Here is a 20,741-nt window from a genome sequence, read left to right as displayed (position 1 = left end):
CTACTTACGTTATTCTGTACAAAATCATTCTAAACTGAGCTTGTAACATGTACACCTGATGATATGGGAATGATTTGGCAGTTCTATGTCATATTTTACTTAGTTGAACTGTTGAATTTTACCATATATTAAGCATAACCATATTTCTATTTCTTATCAATTCAGTGAATTAGTTTGAAACTTTCCAATTCTGTATTACTAATTACGTTATGAACCTAGCTATTTGATATTATGAGACCTCCAGTGCACTGATTCCTTGCAAAGATTCACAAGGTTGAGATGAGGAAAGTTGCATATTTGTTGTGTTTATTGTTATAAATTGTGTGTATCTTTATTCTTTTACCTCCGGACGTGTATTCTATTACAATTAAGTAAATACATTGGCTAATCTTGCCTTACTTAGAGCATTTTGAATTTTTTACAGCAGTATGCATTGTAGAGCGAGGTTATTTATCTTATGTAACATTAAATTTTCATATTTCAGGAGCGACCGAACTGATGTTGTGGGCGAGTTACGAACAGCAGAAGAGCAGGCGGAAGAACTTCGCCTTTTGGTTGATGCGTGTAACAAGTCTCTTGAAAAGATTCTTCATACCCACACTGTACCTGAAGATAAGAAACTGGTTAGTTGATATATTTTTTATAATCTTTACATACATTTTTTATTAAGTGTAAATGTCCCTTGTTTATTGAGGTTTTTAGGTGTCTTTTTTTTACACAAGTTGCAGATATCAATAGTAAGGCTTGATTGCCAGAACCTGACTCTAGGAATGTTATATATCATCTTGAAGCCTGGACCAAAGTACCATTCATTGTACTTTATACTTTTATAGTACCCAGCGGGGGTGGGGGGGGGGGTTACTTTATACTTTTATAGCACCAGGGGGAGGGGGGGGGGATTTCACTATGGTATGGTGAAGGTAGTATTGTCTCCAGCATTAATATCGGTTTATGTTCTTGGTGAGGAAATTTTATCAGTTGTCAGATGAATTTCAGCATTAGAGTTGCTGTGATGGATTCAACAGAACCTAAGCCTGTGGGACGCCCTCATTCATACAATGTGTTTGAACATTGACATACTGGCCCTAGAGTAGGGAAGACAATTTTTCTCTGTAGAGACCTCACAGCACCTCCCAAAAATAGAATTTCCCTTTGCTCCTGTTAACCTACAACCCTCCGCGGTTGTGCGCTCAGCAGATACTGCGGCTGCCTGCTCCCACACTCCACCCGTGAGAGCTCCACCACCGATGCGCAGTCCACCCTGCCAGACGCATGTTCTTGCTACACCATCCGTTGACATGCGTGAGCTACCGCATCAGCAGTGGGAAGGTGCTGTAGAGCTGCCGGGTTCTGACACTATGCGGCATGCTCCGCAACCCATGCGACATGCTCCGCATCCCATACGGCATGCTCCGCAACCCACGGCAACCCCTCCCACGCACCAGCACTCTGCTTTTGTTGTTGCCAGCTCGCAGACTGACCAGCAGCGGCATGATGTTGGATCCGCAGCAGCTACGCATGCACCCGTGCTGCCGGATTCAGCCGTTCAGCTTTCTGCTCCGCCTTTGCCACTTCCTACTCAGCTTTCGGATGATGGAGTATCAGATGACGAAGCTGCACATTTGGATGAACCGCACTCCGATTTTGAAGGGCCCAAGTCTACGCCTCCCTCCTTAGACTTTCGTAAAGTCCTTGCCTTGTTCAGGGACTTGTATCCAGAACAGTTTGTGTCTGCAACCCCTCGCTCTCCTCCCTCCGAGTTTGCTCTGGGCATGCAGTCTGCTGCTCCTGCCTTCACCAAGCTTGTTCTCGCACGCTCATCCAAGAGAGCTTTGAGGGTTATGGGAGAGTGGTTGCAGTCCAAGAAGCAACTGGGAAAGACTGCATTCATCTTTCCGCCTACCAAGCTTGCTTCCAAGTCGAGCGTCTGGTATGCCACGGGAGAGGAACCCGGCTTGGGAGTTCCTGCCTCTGCCCAGGGCGACTTCTCAAGTCTGGTTGACTCTCCCCGCAGGCTGGCTATGAGACGATCGAAGATCTGCTGGTCCTTTTCTGACATGGATCATCTGTTGAAGGGAGTCTTTCGTGCTTTTGAGATCTTCAACTTCCTCGATTGGTGTTTGGGAGCTTTAAGCAGAAAGACTTCCCCTTCGGATAAGGACTCTGCCATGCTGATCATGTCTAGCATGGACAAAGCCATTCGGGATGGGTCTGGTGAACTTGCGGCTTCGTACGTGTCGGGAGTGCTTAAGAAGAGAGAACATCTTTGCTCCTTCTTGTCGTCTGGTATCACCCCTTGCCAGAAGTCGGAGTTGTTGTTTGCTCCTCTCTCCAAGTGTCTGTTTCCGGAGGAGCTGATCAAGGGGATGGCTGCCTCACTTATCCAGAAGGATACCCATGATCTGATGGCATCTTCCGCACGTAAGGCTAAAACCTTACCTTCCGTGCCTAGACCTTTCCGTCCTGCAGCAGTAGACACACCTGCAACTAGGTTCATCCCGCCCTTTCGTGGCAGAACCTCCAGCAAAGGAGGTACCCGTGCCGACAGTCACCGTGGCAAATCCAAGAAGGGTTCCAAGTCCGCAAAAGGCAGGATCTGACTGCCTTCCTCTCCAGACAGCAGTGGGAGCCAGACTCAAGTCCTTCTGGCAAGCTTGGGAGAGCAGAGGTGCAGACGCTCAGTCTGTGAAGTGGCTAAAGGAGGGGTACAGAATTCCGTTCTGCCGCAGTCCCCCTCTAGCTACATCTCCCATCAACCTCTCTCCCAACTACAAGGAGAAGGACAAGAGGCTAGCGTTGCAACAAGAGGTGTCGCTCTTGCTACAAAAGGAAGCGGTAGTCATAGTCCGGGACCATCAATCCCCGGGCTTCTACAACCGTCTCTTCCTGGTAGCGAAGAAGACAGGAGGTTGGAGACTGGTGCTGGACGTCAGTGCTCTCAATGCTTTTGTCACCAAGCAGACGTTCACGATGGAGACGACGAAGTCGGTCCTAGCAGCGGTCAGGAAGGAGGACTGGATGGTCTCATTAGACCTGAAAGACGCGTACTTTCACGTCCCCATCCATCCAGACTCCCAACCTTTCCTAAGGTTCGTCTTTGGAAAGGTTGTGTACCAGTTCCAAGCCCTGTGCTTTGGCCTAAGCACGGCACCTCTTGTGTTTACCAGACTGATGAGGAATATTGCCAAATTCCTTCACTTAGCAGACATCAGAGCCTCCCTCTATTTGGACGACTGGCTTTTAAGAGCTCCGTCAAGTCGTCGCTGTCTGGAGAATCTCAGATGGACTATGGATCTGACCAAGGAATTGGGCCTCCTGGTCAATATAGAGAAGTCCCAGCTCGTCCCATCCCAGACCATTGTCTATCTAGGTATGGAGATTCAGAGTCGAGCTTTTCGGGCTTTTCCGTCGGCCCCAAGGATCAATCAAGCCCTAGAATGCATCCAGAGCATGCTGAGAAGGAACCGATGTTCAGTCAGGCAGTGGATGAGTCTAACAGGGACACTTTCATCGCTGGCCCAGTTCATCGAGTTAGGGAGACTCCACCTCCGCCCCCTTCAGTATCATCTAGCTGCTCACTGGAGAAAGGACATGACGCTAGAGGCGGTCTCAGTGCCTGTTTCCGAAGAGATGAGGTCTACGCTAACGTGGTGGAAGAACAGCATTCTTCTCAAGGAAGGTCTACCATTAGCTGTTCAGACCCCCGACCACCGTCTCTTCTCGGACGCATCGGACACGGGCTGGGGTGCGACACTGGACGGACAGGAATGCTCGGGCATGTGGAATCAGGAGCAAAGGACACTTCACATCAATTGCAAGGAGTTGTTGGCAGTTCATCTGGCCTTGATAAACTTCAAGTCCCTCCAGCTAAACAAGGTGGTGGAGGTGAACTCCGACAACACCACAGCCTTGGCTTACATCTCCAAGCAAGGAGGGACTCATTCGAGGAAGTTGTTCGAGATCGTAAGGGACCTCCTCATTTGGTCAAAAGATCGAAAGCTTTCGCTGGTAACGAGGTTCATTCAGGGCGATATGAATGTCATGGCAGATCGCCTCAGCCGGAAGGGTCAGGTCATCCCCACAGAGTGGACCCTTCACAAGAATGTTTGCAGCAGACTATGGGCCCTGTGGGGTCAGCCCACCATAGATCTATTCGCTACCTCGATGACCAAGAGGCTCCCGATGTATTGTTCTCCGATTCCAGACCCAGCAGCAGTTCACGTGGATGCCTTTCTGCTGGATTGGTCCCATCTAGACCTGTATGCGTTCCCGCCGTTCAAGATTGTCAACAGGGTACTGCAGAAGTTCGCCTCTCACGAAGGGACACGGTTGACGTTGGTTGCTCCCCTCTGGCCCGCGAGAGAATGGTTCACCGAGGTACTGCAATGGCTAGTGGACGTTCCCAGGACTCTTCCTCTAAGAGTGGACCTTCTGCGTCAACCTCACGTAAAGAAGGTACACCCAAACCTCCACGCTCTTCGTCTGACTGCCTTCAGACTATCGAAAGACTCTCAAGAGCTAGAGGCTTTTCGAAGGAGGCAGCCAGAGCGATTGCCAGAGCAAGGAGGACATCCACTCTCAGAGTCTATCAGTCTAAATGGGAAGTCTTCCGAAGCTGGTGCAAGGCGAATGCAGTTTCCTCAACCAGTACCACTGTAACCCAGATTGCTGACTTCCTGTTACATCTAAGGAACGTAAGATCCCTATCAGCTCCTACGATCAAGGGTTACAGGAGTATGTTGGCAGCGGTCTTCCGCCACAGAGGCTTGGATCTTTCCACCAACAAAGATCTACAGGACCTCCTTAGGTCTTTTGAGACCTCAAAGGAACGTCGGTTGTCCACACCAGGCTGGAACCTAGACGTGGTTTTAAGGTTCCTAATGTCATCAAGATTTGAACCGCTCCAATCAGCCTCTTTTAAGGACCTCACATTAAAAACTCTTTTCCTCGTGTGCTTAGCAACAGCTAAAAGAGTCAGTGAGATCCACGCCTTCAGCAGGAACATAGGTTTTACATCTGAAACGGCTACATGTTCCTTGCAGCTCGGTTTTTTTGGCTAAAAACGAGCTTCCTTCCCGTCCTTGGCCTAAGTCGTTCGAGATCCCAAGCCTGTCCAACTTGGTGGGGAACGAACTAGAGAGAGTACTTTGCCCAGTAAGAGCTCTTAAGTACTATTTAAGACGGTCAAAGCCATTACGAGGACAATCAGAAGCTTTATGGTGTTCTATCAAGAAGCCTACTCTACCGATGTCTAAGAACGCAGTTTCTTACTACATCAGGCTTCTGATTAGAGAGGCACATTCTCATCTGAAGGAAGAAGACCTTGCTTTGCTGAAGGTAAGGACACATGAAGTTAGAGCTGTCGCTACTTCAGTGGCCTTCAAACAGAACCGTTCTCTGCAGAGTGTTATGGATGCAACCTATTGGAGAAGCAAGTCAGTGTTCGCATCATTCTATCTCAAAGATGTCCAGTCTCTTTACGAGAACTGCTACACCCTGGGACCATTCGTAGCAGCGAGTGCAGTAGTAGGTGAGGGCTCAGCCACTACATTTCCACAATCCCATAACCTTTTTAATCTTTCTCTTGAATACTTATTATTGTTGTTTTTTGGGTTGTACGGAAGGCTAAGAAGCCTTCCGCATCCTGGTTGATTTGGCGGGTGGTCAAATTCTTTCTTGAGAAGCGCCTAGGTTAGAGGTTGTGATGAGGTCCTTTAGTATGGGTTGCAGCCCTTTATACTTCAGCACCTAGGAGTCGTTCAGCATCCTAAGAGGACCGCTAGGCTCAGTAAGGAAGACGTACTTAAAAAAGGCAGAGTAATAGTTCAAGTCGACTTCCTTACCAGGTACTTATTTATTTTATGTTTGTTATTTTGAATAACTGCTAAAATGAAATACGGGATACTTAGCTTCTTTTGTTAACATGTATGCTGGTCTCCACCCACCACCCTGGGTGTGAATCAGCTACATGATCATCGGGTAAGATTAATATTGAAAAATGTTATTTTCATTAGTAAAATAAATTTTTGAATATACTTACCCGATGATCATGAATTTAAGGACCCTCCCTTCCTCCCCATAGAGAACCAGTGGACCGAGGAGAAAATTGAGTTCTTGTTGACAAGAAGTACTTGAGTACCTACTCACAGATGGCGCTGTTGTGTACACCCCCACCTGTATAGCGATCGCTGGCGTATCCCGACCTTAGATTTCTGTCGGGCAACGGAGTTGACAGCTACATGATCATCGGGTAAGTATATTCAAAAATTTATTTTACTAATGAAAATAACATTTTATTGTTATTACTGTTCTTAAAATATTTTATTTTTTCTTATTTCATTTCCTTACTGGGATAATTTCCCTTTGGGGTCCCTGGGCTTATAGCATCCTGCTTTTCCAACTAGGGTTGTAGCTTAGCAAGTAATAATAATAATACTCTTGGGAGACATTTTTAACATAGTCGCAACACTTCATATACTTTGAAGTGTAATCACCCAGTACAGTACAGTTATTATTTACTTTTGCTATTCAATTGTTCACACAAAGAATCACAACACCTTTTTCCAATGTTGTTTGGACATTGTTCAACATATTACTGAAAGAGGGGGTTGAAGTATTGTACTGTAGAATAGGTAATCTTCAATATGATTATTGGATGTTGACCAACACCACACTTTCTTTAGCATAAGTGGTGCATATATATAAAAAGTTTAACTATAGTGTCCATTATTAAAAATTTCTGAATATCAAAATTGATTTTGAATCATTATGTAACAAACATTTTGTGAAAAATTTATTTGTACAAGCTTGTTCAACTACAGTGTTTACCTGTATTTGCATTATTTTTTTCTCTTACATATTTTAAAATGTGTATATTTTCTGTGATTTCATCGATATATTATCAAATACTAAACCACAAAATCCTATTTTCTAGTGTCTCATAAGGCTATCCCAAGGGATTTGTTCCAAAATAAATGGAATGAGAGCATGTTGACATGTTTGCACAGCAAGGTGGGAAGAGACAAAAATGCAGTAGATGAGAAGTGAAAGATAGTACAGTATAAGAATTGCACTTTCAGCTAAAGGAAAACTCTACAAGATGTGCAATGCTGTGTGAAGAACACTACAAATCATTTAGTTCTATATTTCTGTGTGGGTTTCAGCTGTCAATGAATGTCAAGTTTTGGAAGCAAATCCCAGTTATGAATTTTGTCTGAAACCTTAAAAGTTTCAGTTTATGCTGCATTAAGGAATTGTAATATAATACACTATATGCAATAAGATATAAGATTATTAACAATAAGTTCCTTATGGAAAGAAGTTTTAAGGAATTTTAATACAGTACACTATATTGAATAAGATATAATAAGGTTATTAACAATAAATTCCTTACAGAAGCCTAATCAGATCAAGGAATGTCAACTTTGTGATGTACAGTAGTTTCGGTTTCTTATCGGATTTTGTGTGTAATTTTGGGGTACCATCTAGGATCTCAAAATGTATTCCTTTTTTGTGTTCCATATGATGTATTAAAGGCTATATTTTGTAAATGAAAATGTCCAAATTTGTTATATTTAGTTTCACCAGTACAGTACTACAATTTTTTTAAAATTATTTTTTGTTTACTTTTCATAATATTTCTTTTGTCTTATTTTATCACACCATTAGCGGGATAGGGAAGCTTTAAGGGCCCTGCATCATCAGGAAGAGATTTTGAAAGAAGCAGCAGATGGCAAAGCAAAGGTTTATAGTACAAGATATGCGAGGTAGTGAGTCATCCGTAGATAATTGTTGTCCTATAGGGCAAATGTTTGCTATGCGTGTAGTTTACAAATAATAATCCTAGTTGGTTAATGGAGTTAAATGTTTTAGGTGAAGTTCAGATAAATGTCATGACATTGCCTGCCTTGCATTTAAAATGTACTGTATTCTTCATCTCCCGGACTACTGCATATATCTTGATATATTGTACAGTATTTGTCAATTTATTGTAGTTTTGTAATGAAATTAAATTATAACTGTATTAACAAATTCTTAGGTATTTAGGATTTTCTGCTCTTAATTATTTTAAATCATGGTCAAATAAGCATGCTGAGATTTTACAGTTTGATGCTCCGTCATAATTTGAGAATCTCACTAAATCTTTCAGAGGCTGTGTATCACATCTTTGTTGCATATGATGATAGATTTCTTAAACAATGGTTTAATCGTTCCTACACTAACACAAACCGTTACCTTAAATGTTCTTTACTTACTAGTTGCAGATGTTTGTACACTTTTTAATCAAGTAGCTGGTTCTAATAGGGAGCTAATGCAAGTGAGGTATAGTGCTGCATATGTGGCCCCAGGAAGGGAAGTCTTAGGACTCATGTTATCTACCTCAATTCGGTTTTGTCTCATTGCAAACACGGTGTTGAAGTATTTCGGTGTAACTTGATATAATGGTAGATCACCATGTCTTGAAGTACTATACATGAAAGGAGAGAGTGTGTATGTGTATCTGTCACACATGCCTTGTCATCAGTTTCTGGCTTACTTACCTGGTCATTAATACCTCCTACAAAAGATTTCAGTCAAATACTCTGTATGTTATATAGATGGATCATTCTTCCCAAGTGCATTTGAAGAGAGATCATTAATTTTTCCATCAGCATGTCTGTCATGCTTACCTTATCATTGAAACTTGATTTACAGGAATACCGTTATATGAAAAGGTTCCTATTGTGAGATCATTCATCTAAAACGCTTACCTTGACATTGTAATTCGTATTTGAATGAACGTATTTCAGTTACAATCTTGTTAAAAGCAGTGTGTTTGTGCACAGATGAACTCTACATAAAGGGAGATCATCTTTGCCTGTCTCACTTTCCTTGTTGTCACAACTTGTTAGCTGCCAATGAGACTCCGCTCAAACTAGGTGCAAAGGTATACAGTATCATTATGCATAGATATGCATAAAAGGAGATATTCCATCTGTATGTCTGTCATACTTAACTTGTCATTGCATTACTTTGTTCATGGTAAAAAAATATTAGAGTATATTTGGTAGTTTGGTTGGCCATTTTGCATAGATTCATATATAGGGAGACAGATTAGCAGTCTCTGCATGTCAGTGAACTTATCACACTTGCCTGGTCAGTGGGTACAAAGATAGACAATCAAGGGAGGTTGTTTATATGACTGTCCCATTTACTTTATTATTTTAACTCCTGCTACAGAGCTGTCGGAATTTGTACAAAGGAAATGAACATGAAAAAAATATTTATGAAAGGAGTGCATTTGTGATGTCACCCTTATCTTTGCACCACAACCCCTACACAATTGACAGAATTTTAGTCCAACTAGGCAATAAGGTGTCTACTTCTGTCTCAAGATATTGCAATGTATACTACATTGTGGAAGGAATAGATTTAGGCCTACATAAATCTGACTGCCTGTGACACATGACATTAACATCATAATTTCTCATATACAATTGAACGGATTCAAGTTACAGTTGATTGCAAAGTAGAACATTGTGAATAAATGTGCATAAAAGATGTCGGTCAGTTTGAACAAGATGCCAAACTTCTCATCATTGCAACACACCTTACATGGTGATGGGATTTTTGTCAAACTTTGTACAGAGGTAAATTTTTATACATTGATATTCATGAAAGGAGATCATATTTTAGTATTTATGTGCGAGAACTTAAAACGGTTCTGTCATTCAACATTCCATCAATTGAAATGCCCTTGTTCAGATAGAGGCCCAATAAGAGACATGTGTTGTCTTGGCAATACCCTCATGATAGTTATAAAGTAGTTTAATTAGATCTTAATAGTAGTAGGTTGGCCAGAGCACCAGCCACCCGTTGATACTACTGCTAGAGAGTTATTGGGTCCTTTTGATAGGCCAGACAGTACTACATTGCATCCCTCTCTCTGGTTTGTGAGATTGCAAAAAAATTATCTACAGTGTGCCACACAAGGAAGTACCAGTAACACCCAACTTCTTAAGACTTGGTCAAAGCAAGAGTTTGTTACAGTACTAATATCCCTAATATAGAAAGTTGTTTTCTATAAATGTGTAGCATGCTGTACATACCCTCCTGATGCCAAATTTTGAACTTTTTCAAGAAAACTACTGTACATGGTATTCATTTGATCTTTAAAAGGAGGAGGAGCTGGATGTTATGCTACCTTCTAACTCCTTTACATTTTTAAGAAACAGGAATCTCATACCCTCCTGTCATAGAGTTGCTTGCTTGCAAGTATTACTAATCATAACAAACTTTCCTAGTTGCAGGTGTTTTAATTTAAGTGATCTATCAAAACCTGTGAATGGCAGTCAAGTCATGTATATAATATGTTGCACATTAGAAGATAATACTGTATAGGGTAGAAGATGATAGAAGGCGTACAATATTAGTACAAGGCACTAAAATGGCCTTATGTATTTTTTAAGTTTGTGAAAACTCCGGTGCTGCTTCTTGTAACTAAATTTGTAGAATTAAACCTGTTAGTATTTATTCTAACAAGTCAGTGTATTGTTGCCATTTTTATATGCATTCTTTCAATTGTGTATTCCTCGAAGGTTTCCAGTTAGCCATGTTGTGTAATGATTTTCTGTAATATTGTGTTTGCTTCATAACTGGAATACAAACCTACGCTATTTATTAAGGGTATTACTTTAAGCGAAGCTGAAAGGAAGAGCCATTAAGATGTAGCAGGGGGGGGGGGGGGGGTTAGTTCGCACCTTTCCCACACACACCTGTGATTGAGCTCATTTTGCTTTTGGCTCAGATAGTGAACGGTCGTTGCCGCTCTTCATCCTCACCAAATATTTGGACTGCCATTAATGCTTTTTGTGTTTTCTCTGTTTCAGTGTGTGTGTGTGTGTGTTGACTTCTGCCAACCTTGCGTACCAGCCCTGGACTTGAGGGCCTGTGGTACCTTCATGTCTGCCGAGGTCACCGATCCTCACACCCTTTATCCCTTCTACAGAGGTCAACAGTGTGATAGTGATAACAGTGTAATAAGTGTCGGAAGTGGTCTGCCTCACAGTGGGAAAGGTTTGGGCGATGGCGGAAGATGTCCAAGTGGGATTCTTCTCCTTCAAAGGTTTCTCCGAACCAAAAAAAAACCCAAGGCTTCTTCTTCCGCTTCCCGACCTTCCTCCGAAGCTCCTGCTTGTTCGGTCTCTTCCGAGAGACCATTGAGTAGTAGCGCAGGCCCTCTAACACCTGGTCAACCTCGGTCCTCGAGAGACGGTGTCGCTTCCCCTAGCGAACCGGCCGCGTCTCTCCCCCCAGTGGAGTCCATGACACACACTCCTTTTTTCTAGGTGTGGTCATCCTTGGGGTTACCAGATCCGCCCTCCAAGGATAACCTGCTGCAACTTCATCACTGTGGTGCTAGTGTGCAGTCCTCGTCGACTTCAGAGGCGGATCCTCTTGCTTGCGTCAATTTGTTATGTCAGAGGCATCATACGCTGCCCCTCCTGCTGATGCCCATGCCCGTGCCCCTTCAGACTCTTCCGCCGTTGCTGTAGAATGCGATTTCCCACTGCCAAACATCCTCCGAAGGGAAAGCAAAGTCCTTTGTCCATCTCTCCCACGAGTGTTTCTTCCTCTCGGGGGAGTTCTCTCATAAAGACTCTTCTTTGGAGGACTGCTGCTGCTAAAGGTCAGCTTGCTGATCCACCTGACCCCAGAGGGCATCATCGTTCTTGTCGTGCTTCCCTCCTCTTACCTTAGATGTGTGCCTTTACTGTCGATGAAAAGGCACCTCTTTGGCTCTTCAGCTTCATCTACGTAGCCTTCCTCCGCGGAGGAGCCTCCTCGTCCGTTGTCTTTTGGCCCTTGACCTGCACCTGCTCCTGGACCTTATTCCGACGACGCTGCCACTAGTCCTTGGACTTCAGCCTTGGACTCTTGTGAACCGTGCGCAATCCCCTACGGTGGATTCTCGCCGTCCTCCTGACTTGCCGTCTCCGTTCCTGACTCCAGTTCTGTACCCAACTACTTGCCGTGTAACCACATCACTCACCTGCGCGTCATACTGCTACGCGCCATCCTTGTGCTCGCTTGTCGCCGACGCTCCATCGCCAGTCCACGCATCGTTCGTTAGTGCCTCAGGTTCCAGCGCAACGCTCTCCGGCCCGTCAGCTCACTTGCGCTCCATCCAAGCTGCTAGATCTTGCTCCAGCTGCGTGCCAGTGCTCACCGGCGCACCTTTGCTCACCAACACACCAGCGCTCACCTGCACGTCAGCGTGTCGGCAGTCTCCAGCGCAACAGTCCTCTCCAGCACGCCAGCGTTCCCCAGCGTGTTCACGCTCTCCAGCGCATCAGCGTTTTCCAGCTCGCCAGCATGTCAATGCTCACCACCTCGTCAGTGCTTTCCTGCACGTCAGCGCTCTCCTGCACGCCAGCGCTCTCCTACTCGCCAGCGCTCTCTTACTCGCCAGCGCTCTGCAGCGTGTCAGTGCTCCTACACTCCAGCGCTCTCCAGCGCGTCAATGCTCCTGCATGCTAGCACTCCTGCTCGTCAGTGCTCACCAGCTCACCATCTCTTGCTAGCGCTCGCTATCGCGCAAGCAGGTTTCTCTTCTGCTAACACAGAGCAGACATCGACAGGCAGAACCAGACTCTTTATCAAGAGAACAGGAAGGAATGGAAAGGTAAGAGTTCATTCAACAGGATTCCGTCACCCCCTTTCCCCTCCTCGTAAATGCATTTCAGGGTGACCGTCGGGGAAAGAGGGAAAGAGCTCCACAGGGGAGTTCAAGATCCCGAAGTTTCCGAATTCAAAGGCTAACCCACAGTTTCATCCAACTCTGGAAGAGACTCCTCAAAGGGAACCTTCGCTCCCTTTCCCTTCAGGGATCTCTCTGACAGTGCCAGCGTCAGCAAGCAGCCCTGGTTCGGTGTCATGGTCAGAGTGGTTGTGCAAGCCTGAGGGCCTGCCTTTTCATCACGCTCTTCAGAGACCTCTGCAGACTCCCAACATCCGTCGTCACCAGCAGAGTCCTGGCATAGAATCTCGGACGCTTCACCCCTGAAGAGGAAAAGAGGAATCTTGGAGGCTGTCACATCTCCTAGAGTAAATCTGACCCCTCTGAGGTCTTTTAGGCCAATCCTTCCTGGTACTCCTCCCAGACACTCTCCCTCCTTGCCTCTGCCAAGGGAGCCTCCTGAGGGTTGATGTCCTCCCTTCCACCTTCGGAGGAAGACTCCCCTCATGAGGAGATCTCTCCACCTCCGGTAGGAGCCAGGAAGGATAGTACCAACAAGCCTTCTTCCCAGCAAGTAGTCGAAGGATTTCAAAACTCTTCCGGAGTCCTCTACGAGGACCTCCAGACCCACAGGACCCGTCAGCCACTCTAGGGATACCCACGACCCACCCTGAGATGAGCTCTCAGGGGTGGAGGAAGGATACTTCACTGACAGTCACACTTCAGGGGGATCTTTGGTTGGGGACCCCGGGAATCCTTGTAAGGACCAAGGATTTTTCCAAAGAAAGTACCAGGGAGGCTATGGAAACCTTCCTCCTTTCAGAGACTTGCACCATGAGTTTCTTGCCCACCTAGTCTCAAACTTATGGTCAACCATCCGGAAACGTCATGATGCAGTGTCTGAGAGGTTCCATCAACAGGTCCCTAATGCCGATATCGCTAGGCTCAGGAACTCCTCTCTAGAAAGATCTCTTCTTCTTCTTCTTCTTCATTTTTTTTTTTTAGCAGGCTGCAGAGAGAGGAAGAAGTCTCACCAGGACTCTCTCCTCCATAAGGCCCTGACATCCAGGCCCTTCATGCCACCAGCTCCTCAACAGTCTAATACAGCCAAGGCTTCGACGAGCAAGACAACAGCGAAGCAGACGGTGTCTAAAAATCTCTTACCGACCAAAGATAGGAAAGGCCCCAAGTCCTCCAGGTGAGGAAAATATTCCAGAGGGAATGGCCAATGGCCGTAAACGTTAGGATGGGCACTCCCCACACTTGTCCACCAGCGAAGGATGCCTGCAAAGTTGCTGGAACAGGTGAATGCAACTTGGGACCAATCCCTGGACAGTCTCTGTGATTCATTCAGGGTATCGCGTCCCATTCATGTCATCTCTCCCTCCCCAGATCAGGAATCCAGTGTCAGTAGACTCCTTTACAATGGAATCAGCTAAGGGCTAGCTCTCCGGGCAGAAGTCCAGACCATGTTGAAGAAGGGAGCTCTCCAGGAGGTTCTCGAGGGGTCCCCAGGCTTCTTTAGTCGACTCTTGTGAAAAAAACGTCTGGGGGATGGAGACCAGTCATCGATCTCAAGGCTCTGAACGAGTTTGTCAAGCAAACTCCGTTCAGCATGGAGACGGCAGACACGGTCAGACAAGCGTTAAGACCACAGGACTTCATGTGCACACTGGACCTAAAGGACATGTACGTCCATATCCCAATCCATCAGTCTTCAAGGAAGTATTTAAGATTCAGCCTAGACAACAGGAAATACCAGTTCAAGGTGCTGGGCTTCGGTCTTTCCACACCAGCCCAAGTCTTCATCAGAGTGTTCGCCCTAGTATCATCTTGAGCAATCAGGATTGGCATCTGTCTCCTCCATTATCTGGATGACTGGCTAATCCTAGAAGATTTGGTATCAACCCTTCTTCAACACCGAGACAAACTTCTGAGGATTTGCCAAGATCTGGGGATCATGGTAAATCTCGATGTCCTCCCTGCTTCCCACACAAAGACTGGCATACCTAGGTATGATTTTAGACACAAATTTCCACAAAGCCTTCCCATCAGACAACAGGATAGTGAGGCTGAGAAAGGTCACAAGACCCTTTCTCAGATGAGAAGAACTTCCAGCCCAGACGCGGCCGCGTCTCCTCGGGCACTTATCATCTCTGGCCTGTCTAGTCCCCAACGGCTGCCTCAGGATTCGATCTCTCCAGTGGTGACTCAAATCCAGGTGGAATCAAGCCTTCGACTCCCCGGTCACCTTGATCCCCATGGGACCAGCGGAACAGAAAGACCTCAAATCGTGGGTGTCAGACAAGAATCTTCGAAAGGGTGTAGATCTTCTCGTTCTCCCCCCAGATTTGTTGCTGTTCTTAGACGCTTCAAAAATACGGTGGGTGCCCCATGTGCTGCACCACATGACCGCAGGCCTCTGGTCAGAGTCAGAAAAATACCTCCACATAAATCTCCTAGAGATGAAGGCCGTCTTTTTGGCCCTTCAACAGTTCCATCAGTTCCTGGCGGGCTGCTTGGTGGTGATGAGTAACATCACCATGGTAGTGGCTTACATCAACAAGCAAGGAGGTACTTTTTTTGCAGCCCCTATCTCATCTAGCTGTAGAGATACCGAGATGGGCCGAGATTCATTTGATACCACTATCGACATGCTTCATTTGAGGCAAGAGACATGTGCTCGCTGACAACCAGAGCAAAGCATCTCAGATATTGAGTACCGAGTGGTACTCACTAGTAGCCAACAAAGTTTTAACTTTTTGAGGCCCTCTGACTGTGGATCTCTTCGGAACGGCCCTGAACTTCAGGCTCCCGTTGTACTGCTCTCCAGTCACAGATCCCAAGGCTCTCTGGCAAGATGCATTCCAACAACGGTGGGACAAACGCTTCACAGAATCTCCAAGAGAAGTCCCTTCATGACACGATCTACCGGCAGTAGCGGAGTTCCTCGTGTATTTGTGTTAAGAAATGCATCTTTCAGTCTCTGCTGTAAAAGGCTATCGCTCTGCCTTCAGCCTTGCCCTTAGACTGAATGGAATGGACATTTCCTCATCACTAGAACTTTCCTTACTCGTATGGAGTTACAAACTTACTTGTCCTCAGTCTGAAGTGAGACCTCCCCGTTGGAACGTGGTTCAAGTTCTCAGGTCTCTTCATAGACCTTCCAATAAACCTTTAAGCCAGGCAACAGATCGCCACCTGACTTGGTAGACAGTGTTCCTACTAGCTTTGGCTTTGGTCAAACGAGTCTGTGAACTTCATGGTCTCTCATATAATATCGCCCATTCAAGGTGATGGGGAGAGGTAACCTTCCACTTCGTCCCTGAGTTTGTTGCTAAGACTCAGAATCCGGGAGTGGCGGATCCCCGATTCGACTCCTTCCGTATTTTGAGTCTCTGTTCTCTAACAGACAACCCTGATCATTTCTTACTCTGTCCAGTGAGAAGTTTGAGGCTTTATCTCAAAATAACAGCAGCAGCCCGCTCCCGTGTGCCTTCAATTTTCGTCAGCACAGGAAAGAACAAGAGGAGGCTCACCAAGAATACCATCTCTGCTTGGATTCGCAGGGTCATAGACCATGCCCTGAATTCAGACCCTGTTCCTTCACGTCGCCCCAGAGCCCATAATGTTGGGCGTAGCTACGTTCCTGGCCTTCAAAAGAAACTTCTCGGTGACAGGTTCTACAGGCTATGGTGTAGAAACGTAAAATACGTTCACAGCCCACTACCTGCAAGACGTGACCCACAGAAGGCTCGGTACGTACTCTATCGCCCCTGTGGTGGCTGCACAACAGCTTGTATAACACCTCAACCTCCTTAATGGACAAGTAGCAGCAGGTTGAGGGCACTGTTACCCGGTTTTATTCTGCGTGATTGAAAAGGTATGACTGGCACTTATTCTTTTCTTTATCATCCCCTCTCTTGGGGAAAGCAGCAGTCTGGGTCCTCTGCACAAGCTGACCTCAAACCACTGCACTGCAGGTAAACCATGCTTCCTTGTGTACCTAGTATTATATCAATACTGTTGCGTCCCCATACCCTGGTGAGGTGGTATTGGGAATGTCTTGGTTACAACAGTTTTTCCTACAAAGACTCGGAATAACTTTAACCTTTACAGTCACATTGCATATCTCAACACGCAACTTGTGTAGGCCACAGGCCTTGCGTAGTAAGGTTTAGCGAGGTGCTGGGACTCCTTATTTTTGGTACCTACCTATTCAAAATAAGAGCTCCCAGGTATCTAAAAACCAGTTTGGTAGGGACAACCATCCTCCTAATGGGTGAGTCACCCCTAATAAGTAGCATAGGTTTATATTCCAGTTACGGAACAAATGACAAATTTGCAATTCGTATTTTTCCTAACAATACAAACTTTTAGCTATTTATACAAACTTACCTGCCAATCCTATCCCCCTTGAAGTCCTACCTCCAAGAAAAGTGAGCTCAATCCCAGGTGTGTAAGTGGGAGAGGTAGCGAACTACCCCCTCCCCTCGCTAACTAGCGGGATGGGTAGTTAACCCTCACTAAATTTTAATGGCTCGTCCTTTCAGTTTCGCTGAAAGTAATACCCCTAATAAGTAACTAAAGGTTTGTATCGTTAGGAAAAATACTAATTATCTCCAAATTTGTCATATTCAGCTATATAGATGAGAACAGGTTTGATTTCTCATTTTGATTTGATTGTGTTTTCTCTCAGTGGCTTGTCTATAGATTAATTTATAATTATTTCATGAATCAAATGAATTTTCTTGGGAAGTTTGTATATAATGAATTACTTTCAGAGGAAGATACCCGAGTACCAAGCTGCAGAAGGTCTTAAGGAAGGTTTGAATACATTACCAGCAAGTGGAGATAACAATGACCTCCTTAGGTTAGTGTGTTGAGCTAAAATTTTTTTTTTTTGTTTCAACTGTTATTATTTATAGGGTTTTTTGCATGTCTTTAATACCTTTATAATGTTAGTAACAGTAAAATCTTCATATTTTCAAAGTAGAGGTACAGTATATTCTTTTATTTTTCATGATATCTTTTACAGTAATACCCCGCACTAATTGAATTATTGGTTCCAAAAGACTCGATGTTAGTTGATTTCGACACAAATTAATTGTAGATATGTCTGATTTTTGCTCTATTAAGTAACTTATGCAATCCCTATACACATACTGAACATAAGTACTGTACATGCAACCTGCAATCATTGTATAAAAACCAGATTCTTGCATTAATAAGCTTCCTCATGAAGTACAGTATTGTCCAGTATTACAGTACTTCCTATTTATTCTGTGACTCGGAGACCAACGTAAGGTTCAATAAAATGACGCAGTTTAATTTTATTTATATATTTGATATTTAAGGAGAGTGACATACTATTTGAATTGATGTTTGAACCAATATAAAGGGAGTTATTACTGTAATGATCTTTAATTTACTTAGGTACAAATCATATATTTGATATAGAATTTCTCTGATAGGCATATTTTATTCTATATTCTCCTCTTACCTATGTGGTATACTTTACTACTGTATACTATTGAAAATTTATATCTCCTCGCTACTATATCTTTCTGAAATTTTCTTTCATGGAAGCAAATATTTTTGTAATTCTCTATCCCTCCCAAACTGTTGTATCTAGACAGTACAATGAAAGTTCCGAGGTCAAACTTTATTTGACTGTGAAGTCCATTTGAACAGAATTTTTGGAGCAGTTAATTTTTAATGCAAAAATTAATGTAAGAGATTAATTTGTTTCAAATCCAATAAATCCCTCATTTTAAGCATTTCTTCCTATATGTAAAAATAAGAAACTGTATACAAGGTATATCTAAAATTTAACCCCAATTTATTTGTAGTAAGGGGAGTTGATGGCCTGATTGGGAGGTGATGTGGAGGGAGAGTTGTTGTTATTTGAAAGGGTAGTCTGCCTTTGTAATATTGCAATGTCACTGTAGGCATTTCTCTGGTTTTTTTCACGTCCTGACTCTTTGCTACTGCTGCTTCGGTCTTGTGAGCTCTGTACACTAAGCACTAGTCCAAAGAATTTTGTTTCTGCCTATTTTCTAAAATTGTCTAAAATCACATATTGCTTTTGTCGATATTAAAGACAATTTTTTTACAGTTTTGTTTTGGGTAAAATTTTTATACACCCCTGCACTTCTCTCCATTTTTGTAAAGGTTTTCTTAATAACAGAACTGGGAACATCCTCACTTTCCTCCTTTGAAAACACTTCCTCAGCTACCATCTGATGATGCTTGTTCTGAAGGTCTTGGGAGTTCCTTTGTGGTGAGATTTGGTTCCTCCACTAACTCCACATTCTATCACTGATGTCCAAGCCCATGGACCTGCCTAGAAACAGTATTTTTGACCACAGACACAGGTTCAAAGCCTATGAAGTCCCCCTCTAATCAGTTTGTCCCGAACTACCTCCATGCAGAGTTCATTATTCTGGAAGACGCTTCCCCTCAGCTTTTTCTAAGAGGCTAATGTAGTGGATAATATTAAAATACCGGTAGTTATTTTAGGATAATATTAAAATAGGCTTAGAACTCTTTGGAATGTCAACTTTGTATCAGAAGTGACTTTGAAGGTTTTTAGGAAAAGTGCCATTGTGTGGAATTTCTTGAAAAAAATATGAAATTACCTGATACATGGGCTGGTTCATTAAGTTTTATGAATCTAAACTCCTCCAGAGATTCATCCTCCTAGTGAAGAAAAAGAGCTCAATCATTTTTCTTAAATAACAATTGTTTTTCCTGATGCTAAATCTTCATGCTAGCCAAAAAAATTGTCTAGTTATCCAGGCTTTAATTTTGACCCCCTCATAATGTTTAACTAGTTCTTCATAATGTTGTTCTTAAAAACCTTAAGGTTTAAAAGAATGGTACACAAGTAAAAGCTTTACCTTAGAAGTTCCTACTTGTATTTCCAGAAAGCAATAGTTATCCTATCTTCTATTAACTTATAACCTAACAAATATTTCTTCTTTTGGGTTATATAATATAGGTCTTCATTTACACTTTTCCCCCAAAAAAAAGTTTCTCATTACAATTTAAAATTGTTGAATAGAGCTATAAGATGATTCTTGACAATTCTCTTCTTAGATTTCTCGAACCAGCTGGCTGGCCTTGAAAGCCTCTCTACCTGTATCAGCACTTGTTTCAAGAGTGCTCTTACGTATTGAAATCAACAATAATTTCTTCACTTCTTGAATTGCCCGGATATCAGTCGGTTATGACCTCTTTTACAGTAAGATGCAAATTATCTATTCAGGCATACTACACTTGGATAGATGCATGTAGATATTGTTCTTTGATTGTGAAATTATACATTTTCCGGGTTCTTTCAGGATCATCACAATTTCTCTCTTTTGACATATTACTACCATTAACATTCTTAGGTTCAAATGTGTGTGTATTTATGCCAAAAGCCTAAAAGCAATGTAAATTAAGTAAAAAATGATAACAGCCATATTTTGTGGTTGTTTATTGGGAGACAGTTGCACTTAAGCCTAGTCTACAGTACTATACCCTCCTTTGTTTGATGGGTGTTATGCCTCCGGCTATACACAAAAAAAGTGATATAAGTCCTAGAAAATTGTGATTGCTGTTCAACCTCCTGAAATTCATTCAGTCCGGAGTGGATTTTTTTTTTACTGTGTTTGAACAACAGTGTTTAAATTGACAAATGTTTTACAATTGTGGTTCCTCGACATGCCTTTGAATAAATAAACTTAGTAAAATTCTATATATTGCGAGATGGGATCATCATGTTGGGGTAAGTTTCACCGATGTTGAATTACTAGCTGTAAAAGTAATTTAACTCTTGATGTCTATCATCTGTCATATTTTACACAATGTAGTCCGAGGTAAAAATAGGTTTGTATCCATGTAGCTTTGTTATTGCAAGGTATTTTCATGGCTCTCTAACCCAAATGTATCATATCAACTACTAGTGTCTTCTTTAAAAAGAATTTTTCCAGCTTCCAGATCAAGTGCTAGAACTTTTGATAAAATAAGGAATTAT

General features: G+C 43.4%; 2 protein-coding genes across 4 annotated transcripts in view; one reads left to right on the top strand and one right to left on the bottom strand.

Moving 5' to 3' along the window:
* LOC137645961 (rho GTPase-activating protein 44-like) overlaps positions 1–20,741 on the bottom strand; it is a 359,606-nt gene that overhangs the window by 120,688 nt on the left and 218,177 nt on the right. The window lies entirely within an intron of this gene.
* The window catches only part of LOC137645960 (SH3 domain-binding protein 1-like), a 99,343-nt gene continuing 79,015 nt past the window's right edge, over positions 414–20,741 (top strand). For both annotated transcript variants that reach the window (XM_068379037.1, XM_068379036.1), the window contains exons 1-2: positions 414–623; positions 17,503–17,591. In XM_068379037.1, the coding sequence (XP_068235138.1) occupies positions 429–623; positions 17,503–17,591 (284 nt within the window). In that variant the 5' untranslated portion in view covers positions 414–428. The remainder of the gene's footprint in view (positions 624–17,502; positions 17,592–20,741) is intronic.

The sequence above is a fragment of the Palaemon carinicauda genome, chromosome 8 (genome assembly GCF_036898095.1).
Source record: "Palaemon carinicauda isolate YSFRI2023 chromosome 8, ASM3689809v2, whole genome shotgun sequence".
Taxonomy (NCBI): Eukaryota; Metazoa; Arthropoda; class Malacostraca; order Decapoda; family Palaemonidae; genus Palaemon; species Palaemon carinicauda.
Note: the sequence above shows the minus strand (reverse complement) of the source record. Positions and strands in the feature narration are given on the sequence as shown.